Source organism: Mobula birostris, chromosome 24 (genome assembly GCF_030028105.1).
Source record: "Mobula birostris isolate sMobBir1 chromosome 24, sMobBir1.hap1, whole genome shotgun sequence".
NCBI lineage: Eukaryota > Metazoa > Chordata > Chondrichthyes > Myliobatiformes > Myliobatidae > Mobula > Mobula birostris.
This window is the reverse complement of record NC_092393.1, coordinates 26,353,960-26,367,335: the sequence shown is the minus strand read 5'-3', so window position 1 is coordinate 26,367,335 and position 13,376 is coordinate 26,353,960. Positions and strand designations below refer to the sequence as shown.

The 13,376-nt window shown below is 37.1% G+C and overlaps 1 protein-coding gene across 2 annotated transcripts in view; it reads right to left on the bottom strand.

The window, feature by feature from the left end:
• The window catches only part of cox10 (cytochrome c oxidase assembly factor heme A:farnesyltransferase COX10), a 159,476-nt gene that overhangs the window by 95,518 nt on the left and 50,582 nt on the right, over positions 1-13,376 (bottom strand). For both annotated transcript variants that reach the window (XM_072242275.1, XM_072242276.1), the window contains exon 4: positions 7,445-7,569. In XM_072242275.1, coding sequence (XP_072098376.1) covers positions 7,445-7,569 — 125 coding nt within the window. The remainder of the gene's footprint in view (positions 1-7,444; positions 7,570-13,376) is intronic.

Here is a 13,376-nt window from a genome sequence, read left to right as displayed (position 1 = left end):
AATGGTTATTTGTGAAGCAAGACTTTGGCACAAGATCTATCATTTGAGCATACAGCTGTTCAGATCAATCGCACAGGTATCAATGTAATCTTAAAATTGTGATTCAATCAGTGAAACTAGTCATTTATGCTGAACATTTGCATTGATTCAAACATACCTGTATTATTTTAAAACAAATTATCAGGGGAAAATTTAAGGATTTAGTCGAAGATACCAAACTTCTATCTTGTGGTCTTCACACATTAATTCTCCAACAGAGAAGGAAAAAATATGACTCAGGCAATTTTACAAAAATCAATCTGTGAAGGACTATCCTGTTATTAATTATACAATCAATCCGAAGTAAACTGCCTGCGTGACTCTGTCAAATAAAATTTGACCAATTAGTTGGAGTTTTGCCAAGTGGATTAACAAACAAAACCTACTCCACCATCATCTTGTGACAGATGACAGTCTGTCTGCAGACAGCCAAACGAAACATATTTTGTTCCAATCACAAAAAGGAGATAATAATGACAAGATAACTGGCAGTTAGCAGTTCATCAAAAGGCTTTATAGACATTAGAGACAAAAAAAACTGCAGTCCATGACTGTTAGCTGAACAGGGAACTTAAATTGCTACCAAAAATTTAGAACTAAACATATGTTACACTGATAAAATCTTAGTTTTTCACTTTTACGCTACGATGGAAACAAAGGGCACAGTAGCAGCATTCGATGCTAATATAAGTCAAGATTTGTAAATCAACGTGCCTTCAGTGCACATATACGGAAAAAAATATTTTTATCGTGATAACTTCTAATAGGTTTTTGTATTTGCATATTGTATGTACAAATTGGCTTTTTGATCACATTACAGCTCCAATGTCAAAGTGGAATGAAAGAAATGGAAGCATTTACAATCACTGGCATACCAAAATTGTGGAAGTTTTTTTAAACATACACCCTTTTATTTATTTCATTAACAAAATAAAATATGCTACAGAACTAAAGAATAGCTGAAATTGCTTGAAAGTTCAAAAAAAACCTCAAGTCTCAAATGGAAACAGGGAGTGCTGGAAATAATTAGCAGTCAGACAGTATCTGTGCAAAAAGAAAGTTAATGTTTCAGATTAAAATCCTTTTATCAGAACTGGGAAAGAGAAAAAAAACAAACTGGTTTTCAGTTGCAAAGAGGATGGCAAATGTTTGGAAAGGACAGAGAGAATATCTCTGAGGGTGAAGCCAAGGTTGTAGGGATAAGATGGTTGATAAATGAAAGAGCTCAGTTGAAGCAAAAACCCACAACAAGGAATGTGAAAATCGCAACAAAGTGCTGAAACATAGAGGTGTGGGGATTGCTTAACAGATCAGGCTAAGTAAGTTGAAAAAGAACAATCAAACCGATTGAATGGATGCAGCAGAACTGCCAAGTTATGATACGAACAAATCTAGTTACTCAAACTTGTTGACTTCAATGACAGGTCTGCAAGGCTTCAACGTACCCAGTTGGAAGATGAGATGATGTTCCTTAAACCTTAGTTGGGCCTCTTTATAACAGTATGTGAGACAATAAGACAAGGTCAGAATGGGAATAACAGAGAAATCAAGTGGCTGACAAGAAGTAACTCAGCGTCAGTTCCTTTGTCATGTCTCATGTCTCTGTAATTCCCCTCCTTAATTTATCAACCAATTGAACTCAGAGCAACTCTGGCCTCTTCCTTTCTGAAATATTCCCTTTGTCTTTTCTTTCCCCCACCTTCTGTAACTAAAAACAACTTATTTAAACTTTTCATCAATGTTAATGAAAGGTGTTTGACTTAAACACTGTTTCTGTTTCTACTGATGCAGCCTGACCTGGTGAGAGTTTTCAGCATTTTCTGTACTTAGACTGTAAGACCATAAAACATAGGGACAGTATTAAGCCACTCAGCCCATCCAGTCCTCTCCATCATTCTATCATCCTCTCCACATCCACTCTATCTAGGCCTTTAAACTATGAAGTAATATAGTTGGTGGAAATGTACATAATTCACAGCCACTGACACTGAATTTGGGTTCACTTTACGAGGCTGGTCTGAGGTGATGATGTAATTACATAAAGTATATTTTACTGCACTTTGTCTTCAGTGTTTAGAGTACACTGAATGAGTTGCTATGGTTTTTCTTAAACATAATATGCCTCCGCCTTTTTTATGTGCAACAACCTACAAAATATCCAATAGTTTTCAATGAGATCCTCCCTCATTCTTCTAAACTCCAGTGAGTACATGCCATCCAATGCTCTTCATATGTTAACCCTTTTATTCCTGGAATTATTCTCATGAACCTCCCCGGGCCCTCTCCAATGCCAGCACATCTTTTCATACATAAGGGGCCGAAAACTGCTCATAATACTCAAAGTGCAGTCCACCCAATACTTTATAAAACTTCAGCATCACATCCCTGTTCTTATATTCTAGTCCTCTCAAAATAAATGCTAACATGGCATTTGTCTTCCTCACCACCAGCACAAAAGCTACAAAGCTTCAAAGGTTCATTTTATTGTTAAAGTATGCATGTACAATACAACTCTGATATTCGTCTTCTCCAGGTAGCCATGAAAAACAGTAAGAACCATGGGAGTCATTGAAAGGAAAGACATCAATCCCCTTTCCACGTTAAAATGAAAAAGAAACAAAACCTGTAAACCCTAAACTCCTACCTCCTCCCTCGCACAAAAGCTAACGGATTACTCACACCGAAAATGACGGCTGGAACATCATCAAACCCTAAACCTCCACATCCCTCCATCACAAAAAAAGTGACAATGACTTCAAAACCCCAGCACCCTCCCTTGCAAAAAAATGTGACAATCACATTATACCTTTGCACCTGATTTTTGCATTTTTTCGTTTAGAAAATAGTCTACCAGAGTGCATGACCATACACTTCCCTATGTTATATTCCATCTGCCACTTCTATACCCATTACCACAATCTGCCCAAGTCCTTCTGCAGACTCTTTGCTTCCTCAGCACTACCTGTCTCTCCACCTATCTTTGTATTGTATGCAAATTTGGCCACAAAGCACCAATTCCTTCATTCAAATAGTTCAAATAGTTTAAATAATTCAAAAAGCAGTCCCAATACTGACCCGTGCGGAGCATCACAAATCACCAGCAGCCACCCAAAAAAGGCCTCTCCTTACTTCCACTCTTTGTCTCCTGCCAGTCAGCTAATCTTCTAACCATGCTAGTATCTTTGTATCTTGTTAAGCAGCCTCATATGTGGCACCTTGTCAAAAGCCTTCTGAAATCAAAGTAAACAGCATCCACTGACTCTACTTTGTCTACCTTGACTGTATTTCTTCAAGGAATTCCAACAGGTTTGTAAGGCAAGATTTCCCATTAAGAAAACCAGATTGACTTTGGACTAATTTCTCATGCGCCTCCAAGTAGCCCAAAATCCCATCATTTACATTGACTCCAACATCTTTCCAACCACTGAAGTCAGGCTAAATGGCCGATACTTTTCTTTCTTCTGATTCCCTGCCGTCTTAAGAGTGGAGTGACAATTGCAATTTTCCAGTCCTCCGGAACTATTCCAGAATGTTGAGTTCTCAACAATGATCTTCTTTCAAGCATGACACAGTGATGCCCACAGTGTCATACCTACCAACCTCAAACTGCACTACAAGATCATCTACCCTATTCTGTATTCACCATTTTCAAATTTGCCCCCATGTTACACTTCAAGTCATCCTACTGATTAAAATTTACTTATTTATTTTTTCTTTCATTTCTTTTTCAATCTTTTTATTAGTTTCATAAAATATAATCATGACATAATAATAGTACAAAGTTATTGGGAATACATTGTTATAATTAACATGAGTAATTATAAAACCAAATAGTACTTAATTGACAAAACTCCCAATCACATAGGATACCAATGAATAATACAGAACAAAAAGAAATATCTAGACAAAAATCATGAAAAAGGAAAAAAAAATAATAACTCCCTCAAAAAAAACTAATCTAAATAGAATTAATCAACTAAACTAAAAAAAAAGACCTGGGCTGTTTTAACATCGTAAAAAATGGGAGAAAAGAAAACTTCAGTGTCGACGACTCCGTTCCTCTCAACCAACATTACAGAGAAGTAAAATAAGTTTGGAAATGGTGAAATTACATCATATGAAAACGCTGAATAAATGGCCTCCAAGGTTTTTCAAATTTAATGGAAGGGTCATTAACCACACTTCTAATTTTTTCCAAATTTAAACACAACATAGTTTGTGAAAACTAGTGAAATATAGTAGGAGGGTTAATCTCTTTCCAATACAGCAAAATGGATCTTCTAGCCATTAAAGTAAGAAATGCAATCATCCGGCGAGCTGAAGAGGTTAAATGATTTGATTCTATCATTGGTAACCCAAAAATACTGTAAGTCTATATTCAAAACCGTTGAAATAATATCAAAAATATCTTTCCAATATTTTTTCAACAAAGGACATGACCAAAACATGTCAGTTAAAGAAGCTATCTGGGAATGACATCTATCACGTATAGGATTTCTATATTATTTATTTTTGTTTTGTTTAGAGATACACGTGGAGTAGGCCCTTCCAGCCTTTTGAGTTGTGTCACCCCAGCAGCTCCAGATCGCCCTGATTTAACTGGAATCTAATTAAAGAACAATTTACAATGGAGTTGAACTATGATAGGAAATTGGAGCAGTTGGGAAAAACCCAAGCATTGCAAGGGAAGGACGTACAGAAACTCCTTATAGAGGGCACTAGAATTGAGCTCCAAACTCTGACCACACCCCCCCCCCCAAGCTATCCATGGTGCCCTACCATCTGCCTTCGTCACAGCATTAAAATTAAAAGCATTTTAATTCAAAATGCTTGCTATACTTCAACAATAAGTATAAGAGTTTAATTGATAGAAGTCTCGAGTAGAATAAATCCTTTCTGATTTATATGCTTAAAGCATTTTTTTCTAGTTTGCATAATTTTGTAATTTATCAAATGAAACATTAACTATTTAAACACTATAATTAAGGACATGCTGTGTGCATTTCAAAATGAATTTGACATTAACATCTTCTGACAGAGTTTTAAAACAGCAGCATGAAACCACCAAGGAATATTTTGATATATCACTATCACCATCACTTCATCAACCCACAGATTAAAGGCAGCACTATTGCTTAAGGCAACCTGTCCGGCTAAAACCTTGCAGACCTCATTGAGGCCAATCATGTATTTATGCCCAGTTTCTGTGAAATATTCTGAGCACAGTCAAACAAAATTGCTTCTCGTAGCTTGGGAAATATAAACTACTTGAAACATTACAGTCCTACTAGTTACTATTGCTTTTCAAACAGATGAAATGAAACATGGTAATATCACCGGGAAGAAAACAAATTCCACCTTCATTACAGTGATACACACAATGCAGTCAGAGCAAAAAACTAACAACAAGTTGCAGATCTTGGCTAAGAGCATGTACAAAATGGAAGCACCGATTTTGCTAATACAGTACACGTCAGATAGAGTTCATATATGTTTAGTTACAAGTCACAAGTTTTACAGCGAGGAAGTCTGCAGATGCTGCAAATCCAAAGCAACACACACAAAATGTTGGAGGAACTCAGCATCTGGAAAGGAGTAAATAATCAACTAACTTTTCGGGCTGAGAAACTTCTTCACAAGTTTTCACTGAACCTGCATTTGATGTAGATGTAGCACTTCCAAGTTACAATGCAAATGCCAATTAACAGACACAACTTTAACTCTTATGCAACTGTTATATTATGCCCTCCAAAATATAAAGGAATCAAACTCTGGTTTGCTGTTTAACCCTTAAGGAAAGCAAAAATGCAGAATTCTCAGGTCTCAATGGCTATCACAACAGGAAGTGTGACACAAAGGTATGGGTGGTAAACTTAATCTCCCAAATTCGGAGCTGGAAGTCCACGAGATCTTCCCTTGCAGATGCAAAGAAAGAAAGATAAAGCAGAACACAGACAATGAACTGGGCTGTTTAATGGGTACGCATTATGTATTGTCAAGTCCCTCAAGTGTAGGTAAGTGTATGGTCATGCACTTTGTAGAAGGAATAAAAGGCACAGACTATTTTCTAAATGGGAAGTGAATTCAGAAATCAGAGGTGCAGAGAGACTTGGGAGCCCTAGTGCAGGATTCCCTAAAGGTTAACATGCAGATTGAGTCAGTGGTAAGGAAAACAAATGCAATGACAGCAATAATTTCAAGAAGACTGGAATATAAAAGCTAAGACATAATGTTGAGACATCAGAAGGCATTGGTTAGACCACATTTGGAGTACTACAAACAGTTTTGGGCCCGATATCTCAAAATGGATGTCCTGGCATTGGAGTCCAGAGGAAATTTACAAGAATAATCCTGGAAATGAAAGGGTTAATATATGACAGCCCTTGGCCTGTACTTACTGAAGTTTAGAACAATGATGGGGAATCTCATTGGAAAAATACCAAATATTTTAAGGCCTAGAAGAAGTGCATATGGAGAGGAAGTTTCCAATAGTGGGAGAGTATAGGACTAAAGGGCACAGCCTCAGGATACAAGAGTGTCCTTTTAGAACAAAGATGAGGAAGTATTTCTTTAGCCCGAGGGTGGTGAATCTGTAAAATTCATTGCCACAGACAGCAGTGGGTACATTTATTGGGTATATTTAAAGTGGAGGTCGACAGGTTTTTGATTAGTAAGGGCATCAAAGGTTATGGAGAGAATGCAGGAGAATGGGGTTGAAAGAGAGATAAAAATCAGCCATGATGCAACGGCGGAGCAGACTTGATTTGCCAAAAGGCCAAATTCTGCTCCTATGTCCTATGGTCTAACTCAAGGGTCATGCAAAAACACATGCTTCATGCCTTGTTACTGTCTTTCTTCAACCCCTTCTAACTGAGGATCAACAACTTTGATTACTATAGAGAAATATGATTGGGCCATATTAATCATGGTTACAAGCATTTTAAATTAGAGAATTAGGAACAAAACAAAACTGTTTCAAAGATGAGTTACACTACGGAATGCAGACATGCAGTGTTAATACTAGCAAATTGCTAACGAACAGTATCCAGAGTAGACTGTTCCTTTGTTAAAAAGAGTAACCATATGGTTCATTATACAATTAAAATGTATAAAACAAAATACCCTTAGCCTCTTACTAATAACTTAAAGTACTTTTGCATGTTTATTTAAATTCTGCTGGAATTTCAAACATTAAGCTGTTTATTTAAAAAAACAATAAAGGCGTAAGATTGTCTTTATTTTAAATGATATAACATTAAAGATTATATTTATTTATTGGAAAAGGTCTACTCATTCAGCATTCCCATACGGAGAACAATACAGTATATACGTCCTTCCCAGCAAATGTGTGAGACTTCAAAAAGTGCTGATTTTTGTCTGGTTTGTGTTAAAATGAATTACTCACCTGGTTAATGGAGTTGGCAGCACAGGAAGCAAGCCCTGTTCCAACAGTGGTGAGAAGGAAACAGCTAAGGTCGAAGGGTACAGGTGCCATTGCAAATCCAGCAGTCGCAGTTGTTACAACTAAAGCTAAAACAAACATGAAACAGGAAGACAGGAAATCACTTCCAATTCAGAAAAAAATCATTAAGATTATATGTTTTGGTCAGTTTTGTCTTCTATTATAGTTTCAGAAATTAGTTTAAAAGTCTTTATGTCCCTTTCAAAGTATATTTAATATACGGTGCATATTTGCAGACTAATTATGAGCTGAACATGAATTTGAAACAATTCAGAGAAACTTTCCTTTTTAGATGAATCCGCAATTGGCCTGGCTACCACCATGCTTGATTCATGCTGATCAGTTTTCTTTAGTTTACTTGTTCACAATAATTATAAAGTAATAGATTATTTATGTATTAAGTGCAAAAGTATATTATGTATTTATAGAACAATTTAAATCAACTACAAAGATCTAGTCCAAAAATTCAATTCTAGGCAACTAAGGACATTTCCAGAGCATGCACCATTTGTAAACACTTCGGAACTGGTTATAAATCCAAATGTCACCAGGGTAAATGAAACTTAGATAGCTTTATTAGTTTTACTTCAATCCAGTGATTAACAGAGTTTTACATAATCTTCAATCTGCAGCTTTTCAGTGCTTTATCTATTTTGTCATCAGTAATTCAGGCTCTCTTCATTCTCAACAATACCGAGTCAAGAAGGCTGTATCATTTCTTAATGCATGCATTACTAAATGACAATAAAAAGAGGACTGCGTGTCCTCATAATCTAATCTAATCTAATACAACCATACAGAATGTTACAGGTTTCCAGACATCAAATTCCACAGCTTCAGGTAATTTGCTGACCTATCTTGGGGCACAAGTGGCCATCTTTGCAAGTTATCCATCTGTGACATTTTTCTCTTCTCCTATCTGCTGAACAGATGCCAGAACACTGCACTTTGCAACATTTCACACTTCCTGGTTTGCATTATTATCCTTTAACTGCTCCCATATCCTAAGGACTGGAGAAATTCCATAACTTATCCCCACTACAACCTTGGCCTCATCCGATCAAAAATATGATCTTTGCCCTATCCATTCCTTTCTTAGCTTTGCATTGAAGTATATTGTATAGCACACAAATGGGTCCTTCTCATTGTTTAAAAAAACTTACCCCTCAGATCTTCTTTCATACGTACAAGTCTGCCCTCTTGTTTATGATAACCCCACCATGGGAAAAAGGTTGACTATGTGTTCTTCTCATAATCTTATACACCCTTCAGGTCAGGTCACCTTTCAGCCTTCTTTACTCCAGGGAAAACAAGCCCAGGCTATCCAAACTCTCTTCAGAACAGAGGTCCTCTAATCCAGGAAACATCCCGGTAAATGTCTTATGCTCTCTCCCCAGTGCAAATCACATCTTTCATTTAGTGGGGCAATCAAAAGTGCACACAGTATTCCAAATGTAGCCTAAAACAATAATGTTCCATCTCTTATATTCTTACACTAAGGCAAGCATGCCACTTGCTTTCTTCTCCATCCTATCTACCTGTTTTGCCACTTATAGGAAACCAGGTCTCTGTGCACATCTACATTTCTTAGTGTCCTGGTATTTACCTTATATGTATAACTCTGCAATTTAAAGGTAACACTTCTATCTCTTTTTCCAATTTTCTGACAAAGGACCTTTCATCTGAAATTTCATTACTCTGAGATGCTGAAAGTTTAGCACACTTTCTGTTTTTATTTCAGATTTTCATCATCTGCAGCTCTTTTAGTTTTAATGACAGATAAGTAGCTCCTTAGATAATACCCGTTAACTCCTGCTCTAGATCTGGCCTGGTTATCACTGGAGCCTTGTAATACATTGCATGCAATTGTCTCTGAAAATGTTGCAATAGTGCGGTCTGTGTTCCTTCAAAGTCACAGTCTCTGATTGTCAAGTCTCCATAGAGTAAAAGCAAAACTTAATCTCTGATTCAATCAACTGATCTCTCACAGTCATAATGACTGTGAACACGCACAACTTTACATAGGTCTGCTCAGTCCTAACAGCAACCACGGTAAGCAAATGATTCTCCGTCCACTTAACACCCATCTTTTCATTCAGTAGAAGGGGAAACGGTAGAGATGTCAATAGGATGTAAATTGATACAGGATATAATAGAAAGGCCAGATACTTTTGAAGTAACTAAATCAACAAATATGCATCCAGAAGTTGCTATGGGAGGTCAGGGTAGAAATTGCAGAAGGGCTTGCTATGTTCTTCAAATATACCCAAGGAGCAAGGAAGATATCAAAGTAATTGGAAAATGTTCAAAACATAACAGGTAATACAAGCTTAGCTTCAGGTGTCAAGAAGCTTTTTCAAATAATAATCAAGCTTATTAGTAGGCACTTGGAAAACTTTGAATTGATAAAAGTAGAGGCACACAGGTTTGTTGCAGGTAAATTATGTTTGATTAATCTGATTGATTTGTTTTTTCATTAAGGGAATGCATGGTTGAGATTTGAAGTCTCACACAAGAGGCGGATTAGTAAATTTGAGGGGTAAAGAATTGAAAGATGACTAGTGACATGATTTGGAAATAGACTTCAAGAGAAAAAGCAAAGGTCTTACACAGGGATATGCAGGATAAAATTTCCAAATTTGCAGAGTGATGCAAAACTTCAAAGTGTGTAAAACAATGAAATGGATCGGAGTAAAATGCAGGAAGGCAGGGATACTGTAAGAAAGGGCAGAGAAGTGCAGATGAAATTTAATGCAGAAGTGTGAAGTGATGTTTTAGCAGGAAAAGGAAAGACAATACAGATTAAATGGTACAGTTCTAAAGGGTGATGAGTTACAGAGGGTCCTGTGTGTACATGCACATAAATCATTGAAACTAGTTACTCTTGCATTTGCAATCCAGGAGAAATAAATAGAAGCTGAGAATACAAAAGCAGGGAAATTATGTTAACCTGAATAAAGCTCTGCCAGGATGGACCACAAATGGACTATTGTAACCTATTCTGATTAGTACACTTTACAGGATCTTTGCATCTATTATTGAATGGTGCACAGAAAATTTATCAGAATAGTCCTAGAGATGTGATATTTCAGCTTAAAAATGGACCTTAAAGTGGAAAATCAGGAATTGTCTTCCTTGAATAAGAAGCTTGAGCATGACTGGATTAGATAGGGTAAATAGATGGAAACTGTTCAAATCAGCAGATGGTTCAAGGACGTGAGAAACAATTTAAAGTTTTGGCCAAAAATTACAAGGAAGCAGTTAGGATCACTGCCTGCAAAAGGTGGTGGAATTTGAACCAATTTGTACTTTCAATTACAATTTAGATAGGCAACTGACAGTAATCAATCTGCAGGGTTGCAGGGGAAACCTGGGGAATGTTACTTCTAGGATTGCTCTGCAGAGACAAGGTACAGACTCCCAGAGATGAATTGCTTCTTCTCTGTTATGATTCAAGTTTTGTTCTCTCTTTTAAAAGATCTTGCAATACTTTCTCCAGTCCCTATAACAATTCTTCTGCACATTCTTCATTCCAATTTGTGGTAGAAGTTTCTCTCCTTTCCGAGTTATGAAGAAGACAGCTGCACCAGCCATGTGCTGCTTGGATGTAATTAAACACAAGTCATAATTTTCTGTGCAAACAGAAGCCAGGTAATTATTGAGTTCCAGAAAATTATCTTCCATTAAGGGCCTTTGTTGACATAGTAGACCATCCAGAATTAATGCTATTGATCACTGACAACTTTATGGACCACTCAACCAGAAAGTTATCACTAAAGTTATAGCTGCAATTATAACCTCTGTCTAACACATTTGATTACAAAACTAGATTTCTGATATGACCATGAATTGTTATCTTTGATTGGTAAGTATACAAAGAAGTATACTGTGAACAGCTTCTAATGTAATTTCCTTCAAGAAAACCAACTTCTACCTTGCAGAAATTTTGGGTAAGACATTCAAATGTTTGGGACTCAGTTGTACAAATTGGCCACTTCAAAATTACCTTGAGGCCAGTCTACTAGTATTTACCACAAGACATTTATAGATTCTCAACTTTCAGCTTTCATACATTGTAAACCACAAGAGTATTTTCACAAATTTCTCTCTGCAAATGGTTGATATCTCATCGAAGGGAGGTATACTTCCATCCTGGTTCCAATCAAATACAGCTGAAAAAGTAGCCAGCAACACTCAGCAGTGGGTAAGTTTAATGGTTGATGATCAAACAACTTCTCTGACCCTGAAAATTTTGCTTTTTAAGTGTACAGTCTTACTCCTTCAAAAAGGAAGTATTTGTTCTTAGGCCTTTTTTCCAACTTCTTCACCTCCTTAATCTGAACTTCCTTATCTTTATTTCGTTCAAAGGTTTAAAGGTTTATTTATTATCAAAGTATGTATCCATTAACAACTGAGATTTGTCTTCTCCAGATAGGCACAAAACAAAGAAAGAACATGAAAACCAATCTGAGAGAAACATCAAACCACCCCCCACTCAAAAGTGAACAGCATCCCGATCATCAACCCCCAAAACAACCCTCCTCCCACACAAGACAAGAACATTGACTTCAAACCGCCCCCCCCGCACAACAAAATGGAAAGAAACAGGTGAAAAACACAGAATATAAAAACCTTAAGTCTGAGAAAGTCCACAGTCCATAAACGTGTTATTCCAATCCATAACACAGAACCACTGTAGCATCTTCCTTCGTCAATGAAGAGAAGGACACCACACCAGCGCAGAGGCCTACCTGCCTGCCACAGAGCTGCACAGTGATAGGACGCTCACAGACTCCTTCTCAGCAATGATCCACAGGAAGGCAGTTGGTACTGGACCCTTGCTCTCCTTCGGCATTCGCCTCGATGTCTCAATCTTCCTCAATGCTTCAATCGGTGATTAACAGATGCTTTAATCAGCGAAATGGAGTTGAACAAGGGCTTGCACCCCATTGCTAAGCTTCTTCACCTCGAGGCTGTCCAAGTATGCGCTCGCTTCCTGGACTATCTGGAAGATGTCAACCAAGGGAGCATTGTACGCTGGCGCCATCTTGACCGGAAGTTCTAATCTAGGTTTCCTGATTTAGGCTTCTTTGTTTAGACTTCGCTGGTCGGAGAAAGAATTCTTCAGTTTGAATGAATACAGAACTTGTTATGATTCTGTGATTTCCCCACTTGCTCACAGACGTCATAAACCCCCTTTACTGGAACTCAGACAGATCTAGTTGTGAAATGTTAATCTATAATGTGATGCCCAAGAAAGCTCTGTGGATGCTAGTCAGCTGAGTGAATGTCAAGTGCAACTCCTTCATCAGTAATTATTATGTCCTTATCACAAGATAACATTATGTATGGAGGCAGGCTGGCGTCTGCACTCAGATCTCTGACTCTGTCAGCTTTTAAACCAAGCATGGAAGAACTGAGAGTCATCAATCTCCCTACAAATTATCATCATGCTTTTTCAAAATAACTCAATTCTAGTCTCTTTGTGGAGAATTATTAGGAACATCTCCCATCTCATACCATTTAATATGTACATTCATAATGAGCACCAGGCTGCTGGTACAAACTTCTCTTTTAAATAACTCAGTTATTTCCTTTCCTGGACTTTTGCCAATATCAGATAAAAACAAATCTGGACTCTAAATATCTTGTTGCATTACAGTTTAATCACTTGATGAATTACTAAATTCCTTTCAACAGCTGCTATTCGGTCTTGTTTACGTCCACAATATGCAATTGTTGGCATCCTTTTACTGCCAGAGTAAAAGAATAAGGTAGCAGTTAGTTCATTACAAGTTTCAGATGTCATCTGATACCATAATCTTTAAGAACAGCTATTCATTAGTTTTCGTTCATAATTCCTTTACATAGTTTA